This window comes from Sinocyclocheilus rhinocerous, unplaced genomic scaffold (assembly GCF_001515625.1).
Source record: "Sinocyclocheilus rhinocerous isolate Xijiao unplaced genomic scaffold, SAMN03320098_v1.1 scaffold541, whole genome shotgun sequence".
Taxonomy (NCBI): Eukaryota; Metazoa; Chordata; class Actinopteri; order Cypriniformes; family Cyprinidae; genus Sinocyclocheilus; species Sinocyclocheilus rhinocerous.
The window spans coordinates 1,211,257-1,229,134 of record NW_015658519.1 but is presented as its reverse complement, the minus strand read 5'-3'; the positions used below and the strand labels follow the sequence as shown (position 1 = coordinate 1,229,134).

General features: G+C 37.6%; 1 protein-coding gene across 4 annotated transcripts in view; it reads left to right on the top strand.

Moving 5' to 3' along the window:
- LOC107722549 (microtubule-associated protein 4-like) overlaps positions 1-17,878 on the top strand; it is a 38,497-nt gene that overhangs the window by 2,305 nt on the left and 18,314 nt on the right. For 3 of the 4 annotated variants that reach the window (XM_016530933.1, XM_016530934.1, XM_016530931.1), the window contains exons 2-6: positions 4,315-4,499; positions 8,898-9,008; positions 9,116-9,205; positions 9,320-9,514; positions 12,480-13,544. In XM_016530933.1, the coding sequence (XP_016386419.1) occupies positions 4,319-4,499; positions 8,898-9,008; positions 9,116-9,205; positions 9,320-9,514; positions 12,480-13,544 (1,642 nt within the window). In that variant the 5' untranslated portion in view covers positions 4,315-4,318. The remainder of the gene's footprint in view (positions 1-4,314; positions 4,500-8,897; positions 9,009-9,115; positions 9,206-9,319; positions 9,515-12,479; positions 13,545-17,878) is intronic. The other variant, XM_016530932.1, reaches the window with a different exon arrangement.

Sequence of the window (17,878 nt, the reverse complement as noted above, 5' to 3'; positions counted from 1 at the left end):
TCCCGTAGTGAACAACAAATCATTCAGTAAATAAAAAAAAAATAAAAAAGATTGTTTTATATAAATATAGGGTGAACCAACAGTGTCATCATATGTTGCTGGGAAAGGGAAGCTCTGTAAGATGGCATGCTGTTTTCTGGACAGCCGTGATTCTGGGGTGTCAGATCAGGGCCTGCCGGCCTGTTGTGATGCCCTGCGTCCCGTCATACATAATCTTCATTCCTCTCACTGATGGCCTCTGACTCTAATCCGCACAGACACCCCACCTCCGCTGTTGTGCTGTGACCATGGGCAGGGTGTTTATAAGGGGGGGCCAATAGCACTCTCCCCATTTTAGGACGATGATGTAAGCTGAGGGTGAGAAATATACAAGATCATATTTTGTTACAAAAATATCAGGTTAGCTGATAATAATGCAAAACTACAATCCAACTCAGCAGTTTGACAGTTTAAGGTGCCTTATTTTTGGATGCCTCACGTTTACTCAGAATAACTAAGAGACAGACAGAGACTGGTAGTGGCGCAGATACATAAACCCTGTCACAATGAGTGGCAGCCAGTAACCGCATGCTCAGTGGCTTTGGCACACAATGGAACACATTGAGCCAGACCCCCATCCCACGTTCTGTGTGCATTCATACAGGAATGGTTGGAATACAGCGTTTACACAGCAACACAAATGGCTGCCAAATGCCAGCCCAGTAGTCTCTTCTCAAAAACTCTTGTGAGCTCGCCATTCTCCTTTAAACCGCACGAGGACAGAGCGTGCGCTTCTGTCAGACTCTGTTTAGATTTTGGAGCATTTGGCTTGAGCGACATTTGAAGAGACGCATCTGGCTTATTGTTGAATCTCTATGTTTACACAAGAAATCACATAAATTTAAGAATGTCTCAATATTCTCTCTTCTTTACTTTATAGGGAGTTTATATACTTTATAGTTCACCCAAAAATTAACTGTTTACTCACCCTCATGTTGTTCCAAACCTGTATGCAATTCTGTGGGGCACAAAAGGATACATTTTGAGGAACATTGTGAACCCAGCATTGAAGCCCACTGATTGTCATTTTATGGACAAACAATATTTCTCAAAATATCTCCATGTTACACAGAAGAAAGAAAGTCATACAGGTTTGGAATTACATAAGGGTGAGTAAATGATGACAGAATGTAATTTTTGGGTGTGTCAAACCTGACAATCATCTTGTGCTTCAGTGGAAGAAGAACATCTGACTGTGTACAAAGAGTCAAATGATCAGTCACACATTTACTTACTTGATTAGTGACCTAAAACTGCAGAAAATTTAATATTTCCTCTTAATTTAAATGTATTAACATTTATTTATTTTCATTTTTAAAAATCTCAAAACTTTTATTTCCAGTTAGATTTTCTATCCTCGGGGCTGTATTACAGGACTTATCCTATCTGCATAGTAGCATGGTAATTTCACTTTAGAAGTAGAATTTTTTTCTAATAGTCAAGAATTAAGACAAGTAGTTTCTTTAATACAGCCTCAGATGTTCAGTGTAGTCTCAGACACTGTACTTACATACACGCATACACCCACCCACTGAGTTCAGGCCTCTTGAATCAAACGGATGATTTAAGTGAACACGAGTGTCCCTCCAAAACAGCACTCTGTGAGATGCCACTTTGTGCCAGGGCTGGTGACATCACGCAGGGCGCAAAGAAAAACTGCTGAATCACAGCAGGACACAGGGCCGTGTCAGAGTCAGAGCAGTAAAAGTGCAGGGATGTACCTGTGTCTCATTTGCCACGGTCTGATGAGTAAACCTTAGGATACCACACCATATGACCTGCCATATGACATGCTTTTTTTCTCTCTCTGGCTTTAATAATACAGTATTGTTATTGTTAAATCTGAAACATTTTCAGTAATACAGCTGAAATAAAATAAAATGTAAATAGTATATGAAACACTTAATCTTAAAGAACATAAACGTACATTATATTGCTTTGGAAACAAACTGTAATTATAACTAACTAAATATTATTACCATATTAATATTAATAACTGAATATATTTATTAATATTTAGTAAGGGCTGCACGATTATGACAAAAATCATAATTGTCGATTATTCCCTTGAAATTGTAATTGCGATTATTAATTACGATTATCACAATTTACATTGAATGATGTTTATGCCATTGTCTGATGCAAATAAATGCGTCTATGTTTGAGTGAATCATTCGTGATCCAGCCTCATCTACAGAAGAAGTGAGTATAATGTTTTGTAATGAATCTTTGCAAATCGCCTTTCCTAATAATGTGCTAATTAGCAAGTTTCACGATGAATGCGGCTAAAGTAAACAGTCTCTCTGAGAGCAGCTCGGAAGAGAGGGGCGGGGGCAGCAGAGCTCATTAACATTTAAAGGAAAATGCTACAAAAACGGCTTGATCTGAAAAGAGCTGTTTTTGACAGGGTAAAAAAGGTGTTTTTTACACTACCATTGAAAAATTTTAACCAAACTATGTTACAGACTTTTCATTAAGACCCTAAAGAATCATATCAACTTGTGGAAAATGGGCATCCTATTACCCCTTTAAGATAACATGTAGAAAGAAAGAAAAAACACATCTTAAGCACGCAGAATAACATAAGTGGACTTTGAACGATTAATTGCCGCTTTGAACGTTTACGTAATTGTGGCATCCATAATTGTAATCGCGATTAGAAATTCGATTAATTGTGCAGCCCTAATATTTAGTCATAATTATTCAATATTTTTAACTTTAAAACTAAAATGACTAAAACTGAAAGCTAAATGGAAATGTAAAATGACAATGAAACATAGCAGAATTACTAAAACCTAAACTAAAATAACATGAAAGCTGATCATATTAACAATAATAATATTAAAAAAACATTGATAAGAAAACCAGACGAAAATTTGTTTTAAAATGTGCCCAAATATGACTTATCAACAAAATTAAATGGGACGATGTAGAAAGATTTCTGTAAGAGGTCATCTTAAGGATTATAGTAGTAAAGTTTGTTTCGTCAGATGTTTAGTTTATGTTCATAAGGTCTAATGTTACTGTACGCAATGTGTGCTGCTGTACAGAAACAGCTGATTACAGTAAGTGTTTTGGGATGATTTTGTGACGTCTGCAGGGGATTCAGTCCGGCTGACAAATATGAGGGGGAATCATTCTACCTCTAATCCCTTCATTTTTTGGACCAGCTGGGCCTCTTACCATCCATCAGGATATCAAGAGAATTACTCTTCACATCCATCTACATACAGGGGGATGGGGAAATCAAGGAGGGGTGGAAGGAAATGCAAAGATGTGGATAAGTAATAAAAGTGAATAGGAAAGAGGAGATGGATTCTGGGTAGTATAATCACATTAATGTCTGACCAAAAGCGTTGTGGAGATTTGTTTGGCTCTTAACTCATTTGCCCCCCGCTGTCAAAACACACGGCGGCTTGATTTTTGATTTGTATGTTCGTCACGCAACAGTGTTGCTGCTTTTTGGACCTTTGTTGAACAGGACAGTGTGTAATTGTGTTAATCTGGGTTCTCTGAATGTGGATAGTGTGACAGCTAGAGAAATAATGAGACACAGTGAAACTCTTGCGATGGCAAACAAACATGTGCCTTGGGCTAGTGCACAATGACAAGCTCTCTCTCTCTCTCTACCTTTCTTTCTCTCACTATCCTTTTCTGAGTTTTCCTTCTTTATTTTCTCTCACTGACACTGTTTATTGGCATAATACGTAGTTGTTTTGTGTGAACTGATAAATTTGAGCAAATCAAGAAGTTGAATTTTAGTCTAGTGGCACCTGATGTCCTACCCTAAACAGGTTCACATGCTCGTAGTATATAATTGTGTTTTATAGAAGCATTTTCTCTCGCGTTCTGCTGTTAAAAGGGAATCATCAGTTTAACCTTTTAAAGTGCAACTTGTGCGACAGCTGTACATTTGGCATTCAGCCACATCCTTCAAAATGGCTGCTGATCTTAATATGTGGTGCACAGGCAGATGATCAGATTTGTCTAGGTCTGAACATCTGGCCATATTTGTGTGTTGTAAGCCTTCATACGAGAAGTCTTTGAGTGTATGACCCCTCTGAGTGTATCCTAAATTGGTCATTGATTTGAAGATATGAATTGTTATCTATTAACCTTATGAATGTTAGGTGTAAGGATCAAAAATAGGCCATTCACTTTTTATTGCAGGATTATCTTAGGGCAAGATAGATGGAGAGTATGTATATGCCCTTTCAGCTGGATGTTCAGACCTGCTTTGTTTTCACTGATCGCCCTCACTTTTTTTTTCTACAGGAGGATGGACTTCAGTTTACGTGATGCCTTCACAGACGGGGCACCTAAGGCGACCCAGGACAGCCTGCTGAAGAGGGATTTTGTGGCTGGGTTGGAGGCACAGACCTATGATGATAAAGTGGGCGAGACCGTTGGGAAGACAGACTACCGCCCCCTTCTGGATGGGATGGATGGCAAAAGGGAAGGTATGTGTTTTTAAATTAGAATTTTTTCCATAGCTGAAAATTTACTCATCTTAATGTTTATTCAATAACAAAATGCTTTAGTCAAAAACAAAAGGATAGGATTGTTCAAGGATATTTAATGTCCAAGCAATTTTTTTCCAATACAACAAGCTTCCAAATGGATAAAAAAAAACAACGTAAATGTATATAATTTGTGACATACATTTAGAATATGTTACAGAAATTTGAAATAAGTGCTCTTCTTTTGAACTTTTTATTCATCAAAGAAACAAAATGTATCACGCTTTCCACAAAAATATTTAGCAGCAAACAACATTAATGAGAATAAGATTTTTTTCCACATCACCAAATCATCATAGAATGATTTCTGAAGTATTGTGTGACACTGAAGACTGGAGTAATGGTTGCTGAAAATTCACAGGAATAATTAATACATTTAAATAACTAATAAATTAAACAATTAATTTATATTTTGAAATATATTTGAAAAATAAAGCAGTTAATTAAAATTTTGATCATATTTGACAATATTACAGGTTTGACTTTTTTGGTGTGTTTTTTTTCTTTCAAAAACCTACAAATATAATTTAAATATTATAAATAATACATAATAATAAATATATAAATAATATATAATAAATAATAAAAAATATAATAAATAAATATAAATAATAATAAATATTATTTGCTACTTTTCTTTTTTTCTTTCTTTTTGTTTAATGCAGATATGTTGGTTATATTCTGTAGTACAATGCAACATTAGGAACAGCCTGTTCACTTTCACTTTTGTAATTTACTGTCTTCCTTTTGCATTGCACTGTAATCTGATGTATCTAATCTGAAGTAGATGCTGTTTGTGGTTGTATATTTGTGTGTCTCTCTTCTCTGTCTGCCAAAACGTATAATGGCAAATGGCAGAAGCACATTTTATTCCTTCCCTCTAGTTTCACATCCTGTTCAAGTTGGTTTCATGAGAAAAAACTCATTGATATTCCAAGGTATTTTGGGTTGCTTTTATGCTTGTTTGTATAGGCCATACGCCTGATCATGGTTGGCAACATCTCAGATCTAAGAATTTCCCCTAAGATGTTTTTTTCGCCTCGACAGCCGCCTCAAACCATGCTGTCTTCTGCCAAGAAACCTCCCGAGTGAACTCTCGGTTCGGTTAAGCGAACACCATCCTTCCTCTTGGGTTACAACCATCACCACTATTTATTTTCAAAAGTGTTTATTATTTGCTGGGGCACAGTTTTAGAGTTTAATCTGGTATGCATGATAGCGCTAATAGTGTCTAGGCTACTGAATAAATATGCCAAATTTGGTATTGTTTAACACTGGTGCTTTTTGTAAAGTTAGTCATTGGTAAAACATCTAGAAACAAACTATTTTAGTAAAGGTCACATAAAGACTATGAAATAGCTGGAGGTAGATGAACTTTGATGAAGCTTTTGAGCGTTCGGTTTTTGGGATTGGGCCATCCTTTTATATTTCTCTTTGCATTAATCATATGAAAGTGTTTGTTTTGTTTTCTACATGTAAGAGAATATGCAGAAATGTTGACCTTTACAGTATGATATTGGGCTTGTGCTTGACAGAATGCTTAGACATCAATACAGCAGGATGCCCTCTCAACAACAGCAAGGTATGTGTATATGTGTGCAGCAGTGAGCATGTATGTGGATGCTGAGATCAGCAGATCTGTCTACGGCAGATGTGACAGATACTTTAAATAGCTTCAGCCAAAGATCCAAACGAGTGTGATTAAATTTCCGCCTCCATTAAGAGAGAGAAATCGCCATTTATTTGATGTTACTGTAAAGACTTGCACTCTCAGTATGATAAGGCTGTAGCATCTCATAGTTAGCTTATAGCAAAAGCCTGTGTTTCTGTAGTAGCTTCTCATCAGATCATTGCTGGACCTGAAATTTTAGTGAGAAACAATTACTAAGCATAAGTTGTCAGTATTGATAAAACATTACGGCCAGCTAGCAGGCAAGGAAAATATATTTCCTGCCACGCTTTTTCCACTGAAAAGGTTGCGTGAGATAATAAAGCTTGTTTATTGACAAAGTAATAAAGATTTATGGAAATTGTAAGTTGTCTGTTGACAAGCGCTTGGAGGCTCATTTCTAAAGAACAAAGTACAAGTTAAGATGATTAATCAATAACTATGCTGGCTATTAAAGGCTGTGCAGCCACTTCGAATCATAATAAAATGACACTTACAGTCGTATATATTTTCATTAATGTCGTTTTTAATATCATACAATTTTTATATCGACTTACATCTAATAAACTGAAGAAATTATTGTATTCTGGCAAATTACTCATTATTTGCAATGCTCTTGTCCGATTCTGCTCTCATATGACCTTCCTTTTCAAACAGTTGAATGTCGCAGACATCAAGGGTATTCAACTGGGCTAGAAATTATTATTTTTCATTGTGCAGTATAACATGCAATAAAATACCCCGTTTATTATTTTTCATATACTGCTATAATAAATTTTACATGGGTTACCATTTTGTTTTATTGTTCATTTTAGTTGTGAGATCTGTGGGAAGGGTGATGTAGAAAAACTCACAAAATCTAAAAAAAAACATATAAGCAATCTCGTATCACTAGATTAAATATGATTTAGCTTTAATATGAAATAATAAATCTAGTCTTTGAATATACAAAAATAGCAACCTTGGTTGTTATTTATGTCTAGTTGTTATTGAAATACTGCAAAAGCTTGTGTCAACTGAGTAGTTGGTATATAAACATGAATAACTAAATAAAGGAAAATAATTAAAATTACATTAAGTAGATTCAAGTAGAATTATTTTGTGTATCATGCTTTAAAGGAATACTCCACCCAAAAATGGTGGAAAATTGGTCATCATTTACTCACCCTCATGTGAATTCTAACCTGTATGACTTTCTTTCTTCTCTGGAACACAAAAGAGGATATTTTGAGAAATGTCTCAGTGGTTTTTGTCCATAAAGTGGAAGTCAGTGGGGTCCAATGATGTTTGGTTCCCAGCGTTCTTCAAAATGTCTTCTACTTCATTAATTAGTTGATTAGTTTTAACAGTATTTCTGTAAGTTTGTGTAGTTTATCGATCATGTTTGTGTGTTTTTGCATAACCATATTGCATGTTAGAGACTCTCTGGTTCTTTGTCTGTGCTGCTGGTATACTCACAATACAGCACTGGTTTATGACGTTATATAACTGACGCTGTGCTGAATAGGATGTCTGCTGCTCCCCCCCTAAACTGCAAAAGGAGGCTCTCTACCACAGCATGACTTGGCAGTCTGCACCTCAAGTGCCTCATGTCTGGGACAAAAGTGACTATTTTTAGTCCCTCTTCCATTTTTTGGCTTTTAACTGAAGCTTGTTTTCAGGTTCATATGCTTCTCTTTGTGTAGCCATTGCTCTGCTGGGGTTTATTTTAGTACACCATCAGCATCCTGGAGCAGAAAGAAGATTGAAAACATGCTACTTGAGGCATAAACGCACAAATCACCCATTAAGGTCGACCCCTCTCTACCTTATCAACATTCAACACAAAGGCCTGGCCAACAGATTCCCATTGCATCCTTGCTAATATAGCAGACACAGCGTGACTCACAGTGACATGTACACCGATCCTGTTCCACAAAGAGGATAATTGCATGGAGCTGGAACAGCCCAGTCCTGTGGGAGTGTGATCATTAATCCAGGGCTGGTATCTGAGCTTATGCTTGTTCAGTGCTGGCTCCTCGTGTCAGTCAGTTTTGATGCTGACAGAGTGCTTTGCCTAGGGAACATAGAGCAGCCTCAGCTGGTTGTATAACTACGGTAACAGGCCTGCAGTCCCAGCCTGTCCCATCATCTTAGCATCACTCATCTCCAGTTGCCCTTCTCATAACGGCGAAATATTGGAATGGATGGGAGCAGGCTTATTTTCAGGGATGCCCCTCCCCACTGCCTTTGACAGGGGTCACATTCAATTAGACAGTCAATCAGATTTCATGAAAGTTACATTTACAGGACCTAATAAATGCCATTAAATTACTAAAGTTACTAATGAAGAGGATGTGTTCATCTTGCTGTTAAATATTACACTCCTCTTATTCACAGATGGGTCATTCTCAGGTGGGTGTTGTGAATTGTGTCTGAGCAGTTCAGCATTTCATACATAAAATTGCTATACAGAATTATTATTAAACAATTTATGGGTGTATTTTTGTGTCATTCAAAAATAAATGAAAAAATTAAATATGCTTAATATTATACATTTCAACAGATCATCATTATTTAGTGAATTAACTCGCTAAAAAAGCATTTACAGCATTTCCTGCATAAATCCTTTGCTCTTGAGTGTTGATGCACTTATACAGAGTCAGTTTGTCCGTTTTCTCTTTTCTCAGGGTCTGGGTTCTTGTCTGCAGGCCAGACTGGAGGGCAACGTCAGGACCCTCAGGGAGAAATCCATACCAGCCCACCTGGACAATATGTCTATAAGAAAGACTTTCAATCAGGTGGGATCATTGAGTATGTCAGGCTTGCTTGAGAGAGCTGAATTAAATAGTTCACCAAAAAAATCTAATTGTGTGCTAGACATTAGTCCAAGTCTTTCTAATTCCAGGCCCAACATCAATGATTGAAAAGCCTGTCCAATTAGGAAACCAGCAGATGGGATCTACTGTGAAGGACAACAGCATGGACCCTTTTCTGGGTAACCACTGCAATGTTTAATCTTGCTGACTTAAGGTTGTGGGTTTGATTCAGTTCATTTCCTCAGGCTCTGTTAAGTTTTAATGCGCTATCGCTCTGCTGCTCTGTGCTTCAGGGTTCTCTCAGCCTGGAATGAATATTGGTATGAATATGAATGTTGGCATGGCCCCTTTCCAGAGCTCCAAACCCCCTAGCATGGGTGAACCTCAGAAGACCTCACCCTTGTTTGCCAATGAACCACCCAAAGCATCCCAGATAACTGCTAATCTGAGTGATACAAGCCCTCGTAACAGCCTGGAAAATTCTGCAGGTAAAGTCTATCGCCACTTAAGGCAGCTCACTGCAGTCTAGAACAGGTAAGACAGACTTTAAACACAGATATTAAGATACTGATTGATTATTATGTCACAGAATGTTGTATGATCTCAGCTCTCATATCATTCCACTCTGTCCAGTCAAGGCATGGATGCCTCATCAATATCTTGTCACAAGATAATCGCTTCATACTTTTCATGGTCTTCAAGATATCACTTATTATGAGTATGATTTTATTGATGTGATAAGCAATAGGTTGTTAACTCTGGTATTGAATGCTATGAGTATATGTAACCTGAAAAATAGGGGTAGTGAAAAATTAATTAGTGACTAGACTTAACATCCTACATTGTGAAATGTCCATTCCAAATCATTTTACATGATGGATCATAATAGTCAATGATCGTTATTCACAGTTTGTCTTTGACTAGCCTGTGTGCACTATGTCTTCAAGTGTGCATTATGGTGGAAGGCATTTTAAAGATTTATCTTCGACCACTCTGTAATATTACTTTTTGAGTGTGATGGCTGTGAATCTTAGAAGAGAAATGTGTCTTCTGGCCCAGAGCCAGTTTAGAAAGCCTTTTCACATTTTAGACCTCATATCTGAAATATAGATGTTACTGCCACTGGCACTTCCTCCAAGTGACTGTTTATAACCCTTTGATCAATGAAGAACACTGAGTCTAGTGAATGAAGAAAGGCATGTAAAATAGAAAATCATATGATGTAAAACAGAAAAACAGTTTGGTTGGATCTAGAAATTAATTTAGGTTTCATCTTATTATGCTTTGATGGCTGGACTATAGTGCTGGTAAACATGATCAAAGTTCAATTAGCAGTAGGTTTTGTTTCCCTCTAAATGTAATGTGTTTTGATGTTGTCAACCATTGTGTTAAGTGTTTGTCTTGTCATGAATTTTGGTTTATTTCAGTGACCTTTATTTGCCCTCAGTGCTGAGATATATACTGGGTATTCATATGTCATGTGACTCTTCTCTCTGGCTTTTCTTTGAGTCAGTCTCTCTGTGACTTGCCTCTATTGTTATCCGTGCCTGTTATTTCTCCATGAGTTCATTTGCCCATTTGCACTTTCACTTGATGTGCTCTCAAGTGAGCACATCGTAGTCTCAGCACATTTTCTCTCAGCCACTGCTGAAACTATTACACCCATTTAAAGTGCCCTCTGCAGCAAGTATGAGCATGATATCTTCAGATCTGTTATCTTACATTAAGGGGATAGTTCACTTAAAAATGAAAATTCTGTCATTAATTACTCACCCTCATGTCGTTCCAAACCTGTAAGACCTTTGTTCATCTACGGAACACAATTAAAGATATTTTTGATGAAATCCAAGAGCTTTCTGACCCTGCATAGTCAGCAACGCAACTACCACATTCAAGGCCCAGAAAGGTAGTAAGGACATCAATAAAATTGTCCATGTGACATCAGTGGTTCAACCATAATTTTATGAAGCTATGGGAATACTTTTTGTGTGCAAAGAAAACAAAAATAATTACTTTATTCAACAATTTCTTCTCTTCTCTCAGTCTTTGACACGCGTTCATGACAGTACCACACAGTACCCTTTCTGGCCTTGAACGTGGTAGTTGCGTTGCTGTCTATGCAGGGTCAGAAAGCTCTCGGATTTCATCAAAAATATCTTAATTTGTGTTTTGAAGATAAACTAAGGTCTAACAGGTTTGGAACGACATGAGGGTGAGTAATTAATGACAGAATTTTCAATTTTGGGTAAACTACCTATTTGGCAAAGATCAGTGATAGGCCTTTATCAGGATGTAACATAATCCAAAGAATTGAAAAGCCAAATTTGTTTTCTATAGCGCTGTTCAGTTTATACAGCTAACTTTGAAGGGTAATTTGCCATTGGAGAATTTCCACTGGGTTTTCTTTTGTTCTGCAACGTAAATTACAAACAGTCATACCTCAGATTAGAATTTTGAAGCCTAAGTTAAATACTTAAATTGAAAATCTGTTGTTAAATAGGAAATACAACGTCCAATTTGTCAAGCATATTTACACATGCTTGTTGTAGTCTCTTTAAGTAACTAGCTGGCAACAGGAGTACACAGTGCAAGTTTTGGCAGTCAGGGAAGTTGCTGCCCTTGAACACCTGATAATTTTACAGAAGCCATAATTCATGACATGTCTGTTTAACCTAGCAAGTTCTGAAGAAAAACAGATAAATTTTTGTGCAATTTTTAGCATTTGAAATCATAGAGTAAAATGAGGACTGCTTATTCTTCATAAACACAGAGTTTCGGTTTGGCACCAATAGCCTTGTGGGCAGCACACCGACATATAGCGCAATTGCGCTTTGGGCGTCCTGAGTTCAAATCTCGGCTCGTGGACCTTTCCTGATCCTATGCCCACCTCTCTCTTTCCCACTTCGCTTCCTGTCAACCAACTGTACTATCACAATAAAAAGGCAAAAAAAAAAAGAATTTCGGGACCAGAAACTCATAAGGTGCTAGTCTCCCATTGTAATATTTCACACAATGCAAGCTGGAGAATAAGCAATTTCCACACAATGGGTAGCATGTATATTTAGTTTGTTGTGAAAGCCTCCTCAAGTAACATTAATCTGGGATGAGAGATCATTTCATCATTCAAAAATGAAAAAAAAAAAAAAACTCTGAAAACCCATTGGAAATTTCCAAGGGAACCCATGGGTAATACTAATTCTCTTCTGAGTTTAGAACTATAGACTGGATGATGCTATTCATTGTGAATTTGTGAATTAGTGGATAGTGTCTGTCTTCATATCATCTTCTGGTGTAACGCACCACATGATGCAAGTGATCAGTGGTTCATAGGTAGCTGATCTAATGCCTCTTTGGACTCTTAATAGCTGTTATGAGCTGGAGATGCACACATTTTGTTGTCCGATGATTTGTATGGTAGTCAGTGACACTTCCTCTTCCTCTCTGTACACAAAGAAGTTTGGGGAAGCCCTTGGACAGGTGAGGAAATGCTCTCTACGGAGCAGTCCCATGCTTCCAACAAGGCAGAACAGAGTCGCACTGATGCCTTGGGTTCCCAGAGTCCAGATGCAGCATCCGGTGAGGAAAAGTCCATCGATGAAGGAACCGAAAAGCAGCAGAAGCGAAAAAAGAAGAAACGCAAGAACAGGGAAGAAATGTATGACCTTCTGGACAGTCTTGGTTCCCCTGACTCAGAAGAGACTCCTTCCGAAAGCTCCAACCACGGCTGCCCCTCACCTCCTAATAGGGACGAAGAGATGTGGGAAAGCGAGATCCAAGAAAGAGGGGGAGGACGCATCAAGGCCAAGAAGAGTAAAAGCAGGATGAAGCTACCAGAAGAATGGAGTGCTCCTCCAACTGTAATGGACATGGACTTTAGCAGCCCTTATTTGGGTGATTCAAAAGCCCCACCCAGTGCTAGCATAGATCAGGGAAGTGCACAGCCCTCACTCACACCTGAACCTCTGCACCTCACGGACACCCAAGCATGCAGACCCCAACCGCCCGGGCAAGCAAACACCTCCTTATTCGCGAATCCCGTAGATGACTCAACTCCCAAGATTAACAGGGATATGTTAGATAAGGATAAATCAACTAAAGATGATATCAATAAGTCTAACCTAGAGTTGCCTGGTATTCACCCTTCAGATCAGTTACCCAAGGACCCAAATGATCCTGACCAGAAGTCAACCCTTGCCCTTAGTCCAACTCAGACTGTTATGTTCCTTGACTCCGTGCTGCAGGCACAGACCCCAGATGCAAGCCCCCCATCCCAGAGCACCCCCGTGAAAACCCCCATCCCTCACAGCTCTGCCCCAGAGGCTGCTCCTGATCTGACCACTGGCCCACTGTCCGTCGGCACAGACATCCCTGCCTGTCAGAGTGCACCAGCTGTTAGTCACTCTTCCCCAAAAATTCCCCCCAGCACTGCAGTGAACTTAAACCCCGAGGCTACGCCTTTCATCTCTTCACAAACAGAGCAGCAGGAGCCCCCGTCAGCACAGCCCCCCCTACTGGAAGGTTGGTGATAATGAAGACTGTATGGAGATGATTTACATAATGCATGGCTCAATGAAGTGGGCCCTCCTCTGCTTAGCTATCTCTGTAGCAGAAAATACTGTAGCAAGGCACTAAGTACTCCATGTTTTTCTTTTTCTTTCTTTCTTTCTTTCTTTCTTTCCTTGTGTCAGTCCTCTATAGCTTGGACCTTTGCTGCATGTAATCCATTCTTATAATAAAGTTGTTTAACATTTCAGTGCAGTCATAACACACTGATCGCTATGCATCACGACTGGCAGCTGACTAACTGTTATTCTTTAGTTTACCATCCCCTGGATTTTCCGATTTCTCTTGGTCACAGCATCCCTCAAAATGCACATGTCTTGTAGATGTGTGTCAACTAGTCAACTGTCTATGTGGGATTGTACATTTTCTAATCATTCTGTGGGTGAACAGCTTTCTGTATGTCACTCCTTGCCATCTTATGCTATATGACTCTTTATTCTGCTTTAGTCTTGTTCAAAACTGTCAATCCAATGTTTATGAGATTAAGAGGTCTGTCTGCTAATTCACCTGCTACACATAGATTTTGAAATGGATTTCTTTAGATGTGTTTAACCTTTTATTTTTAGCAGAAAAAAAGTTTTGTAAGTATGAGTTGATGTTCTTTTCTTCTTCTTTTCATGTTAATCACTGTTTGAACAATACTGGACGTCAAACAGGTAAGAAAATATCTCAGTATCTCACTGTGAATTGTGGGTACAGCCCACTGTATATATACATACATTATGAACTTTATAAGTTGAAGCGTTCTTGATATATTTGGAGAGCAGGGATGCACAATACATCAGTACTTCATCAGTTATTTAATTAAGCTCTTTTGCTATTTTTATATGGTGTTTATATATTTAGATTATCTTTGCTATCGTCTAATGCTCACTTACAGTTCTTTAAATAATTGTTAAATGTAATTAATGTAATCTCAAAATGAATATCCATTTTGGTCCTCTTTGGTTTTGAGACTTTAGTCTTTGCAACTTCAGGGATCTTATCTATACACAATCAGCTTGTAACACTCCAAAGAGAAAGGAAAACTTGAAATCGCATCATATGACCCCTTTAAGGTCCAATACTCGCTATTAACAAACCATTAACTACGACTTTTGCCTCAATAATCTCCTAATTTTCTGCTTCTTAATAGTTAGTAATATAGTTGTTAAATTTAGGTAATGGGTAGGATTAGTAATGTAGAATATGGTCTTGCAAAATATGTGCTTTATAATTACTAATAAAAAGCCAATACGTAAAAGGCATACTAATAAGCAACTAGTTAATCGTGAGAATTGGTCCCTATACTGAAGTTTTACCCCATTTTCTTACTTTACATTAGGTTGAGAAGCCTGAATTCACTTGTATTATTTAAAAAGATTGATTTTACATTTTAGTGTTTTATGTTTCATTTAAATACTATAGCATGTCAGTGTCAGCCATTTATCTGTTTTTAGCCATAACATCCATCCCTATTGGAAATCAATAAAAACAAATAATTGAGAACAGAAAAGTTTTTTCCAAGCTTAGTTTAATCCCTTAATCATCTAAACTTAATGTTGTCTGTAAGGCTGCATTGTATAATGTTTACCTTTCAAAGCCTCTATGTGAGTGTTACCCAGTATTCTCACTAATCTCTGATACTGAATATGATTGATTTAGATTGATTTAGTTTGCTTTGGTTTTAAAAAGCTTAAAGGATTAGTTCACTTCCATAATAAGAAATTCCTAATAATTTACGTCATCCAAGATGTTCATGTTTTTCTTTCTTCAGTCAAAACTAAATTAAGGTATTTGAGGAAAACATTCCAGGATTTTTTTTCCATAGAGTGGACTTCAATGGGTACCAATGGGTTGAAGTTTGAATGCAGCTTCAAAGGGCTCTACACGATCCCAGCCGAGGAATAAGTGTCTTATCTAGCGAAACAATCAGTCATTTTCTAAAAAAATTAAAATGTATATACTTTTTAACCACAAATGCTCGTCTTGCACTAGCTCTGTGATGCGCATCCTTGACTTCACGCATTACATAGTCACTTTGGAAATTTCACACGTGGTTAGTTCTTTGCCTGTGTATTTCGGTTCAGAAAGGTAGGGTAGTGTAAGAAACTCCATTTAATTTTCATATCCAACTTCAAAATCGTCCGACATCATTGTTTTAACTTTTTTTGTAAAGTTCATTTGACTTTCTTTGCATGTTCGCTTTGTAAACACTGGGTCAAGTGCTTCCGCCTATACATCACACGTGACCTTTCCTACATAATGTGTGAAGTCGAGCTAGTGCAAGACGAGCATTTGTGGTTAAAAAAGTATATACATTTTTATTTTTTTAGAAAACGGCGATCATTTTGCTAGATAAGACACTTATTCCTCGGCTGAGATCGTGTAGAGCCCTTTGCAGCTGCATTGAAACTGCAATTTGGACCTTCAACCCGTTGGTCCCCATTGAAGTCCACTATATGGAGAAAAATCCTGAAATGTTTTCCTCAAAAACCTTAATTTCTTCTTGACTGAAGAAAGAAAGGCATGAACATCTTGAATGACATGGGGGTGAGAAAATTATCAGGTGAACTAATCCTTTAAAGAACTTAATGTGAAAGGAAATTTCCATTTACTAAATTGTTTATCTAATCAAATTAGCAGTTGATTCAAGAACAGAATTGTTAGGATTAGTTATTTTTAGTTGGTGATATTTATAGGTTGAATTCATACTCCCTATAGTATTTCTGTGGCTTTCTCTGTCTTTCATCTCCCTCTCTCTCTCACACAAACGCACACACATCTCCTCCTATCTCTCCCATCCTCTTGCAGCAGCTCATGTAAAATTGATGGCTGGTCCATTCGCCATTATATAAGACTCATATAGTTGTTCTTTTTATAGCGAGTGATTAGGGTGTGTTCAGAGGCGTTTGAGAGGTGCTGCACTCCGGCAGGGATATTGAGTACTGGGCAGTAGCTTTGGATTAAAAGCTAACACAGAGATCCCTGATGACGTCTTGAATGACGCTGTGTTTCAGCTGTTCAGGTTTATTCATCCAGCTATTCATCTAGTTTTTAAACACAACACTTGGTCTTCTCTGGATTTCAGTCTTTTAAATGCAGAAATAGGAGATGCCCTTCTTGGCCATTTATTCCCTTCCTTTACTCGCATCAGCCTTCTCGTCCTTTCTTGCCCTTGCTCACTCACTTCCTCTCCCTCCCCTCGGGTGGTTCCAACCACACAGGACCCTAATATCAGCAGCTGCATTGACGGGGAGACTGTTGCCATGGATATGGGAGGCGGTTTCCTTGGTGATGCAGCGAATAGGACCTGCCAAAGAACAAGCTAGGGTGTAACTGTAGGATATGTTCCAGAAATAGAAATTCTGTGACATAGCTTCCCGATTACTCAATGAGCGTGCATCTTCTACCCCACGCTAAATGTGTTAAATGCACTTCTGATGCTGTGCTTTCATTACTGAGAAGAACATTGTGATATTTTAATTATTGTGAACAGATTTCAAATTATAGAGGTTGGCACTGGCATTTAACTGCTCCATTTATTCAAAAGCACTGTTTATAGTCATCATGGAACTCTAAAATTAAATTGATTGTAATGTAGGTACATTTTTATATGATTAATAATATAATAACATTTAATCATAACCAATAACTTTTTGTATTACAAAATGGCAGTACTGTATGTCTAAATGCCATATAATAGAAAAAATGTAGGTAAAATTTTAAGCATTGAATCTTCATTGAATTTCTTAATGCATTTTCATCTTAGTTTCAATTTCACAAATTAAAATTTGGTTACACTTTATTTTAAGGTGTCCTTGTTACACATATTACATGTACTTACTATTATAATAACAATAAATGATGCATAATTACATGCAAGTAACCCTAACCATATAGTAAATACATGTAGTTAATTAATATTACTCAGTACTTAAGTGTATAATTACACTGTAACAAGGACACCTTAAAATAAAGTGTAACCAAAATTTAATTTGTGGAGTTGAAACTAACTAAGACGAAAATGCACTAAGAGATGCAATGAAGTGATAGGAAGTTTCAATATCCTCTGTATATTGAGCTAAAGGATGCGATGCAATGTGTTCTTAGAGGAATGTAAACAGTAAAATTCATCTGACATGTCCTTATGCAACAAAACCCATTCACAAGATCCTGGCCCATTACAGCAATGAGACAGTCAGAGAGAAAAGATTTCTTTTATATCTGTCACTGGCCTGGAAGGCCACTGCAGCTGATGCACTGTAGTGTGTGTGTGTGTGTGTGTGTGTGTGTGTGTGTGTGTGTGT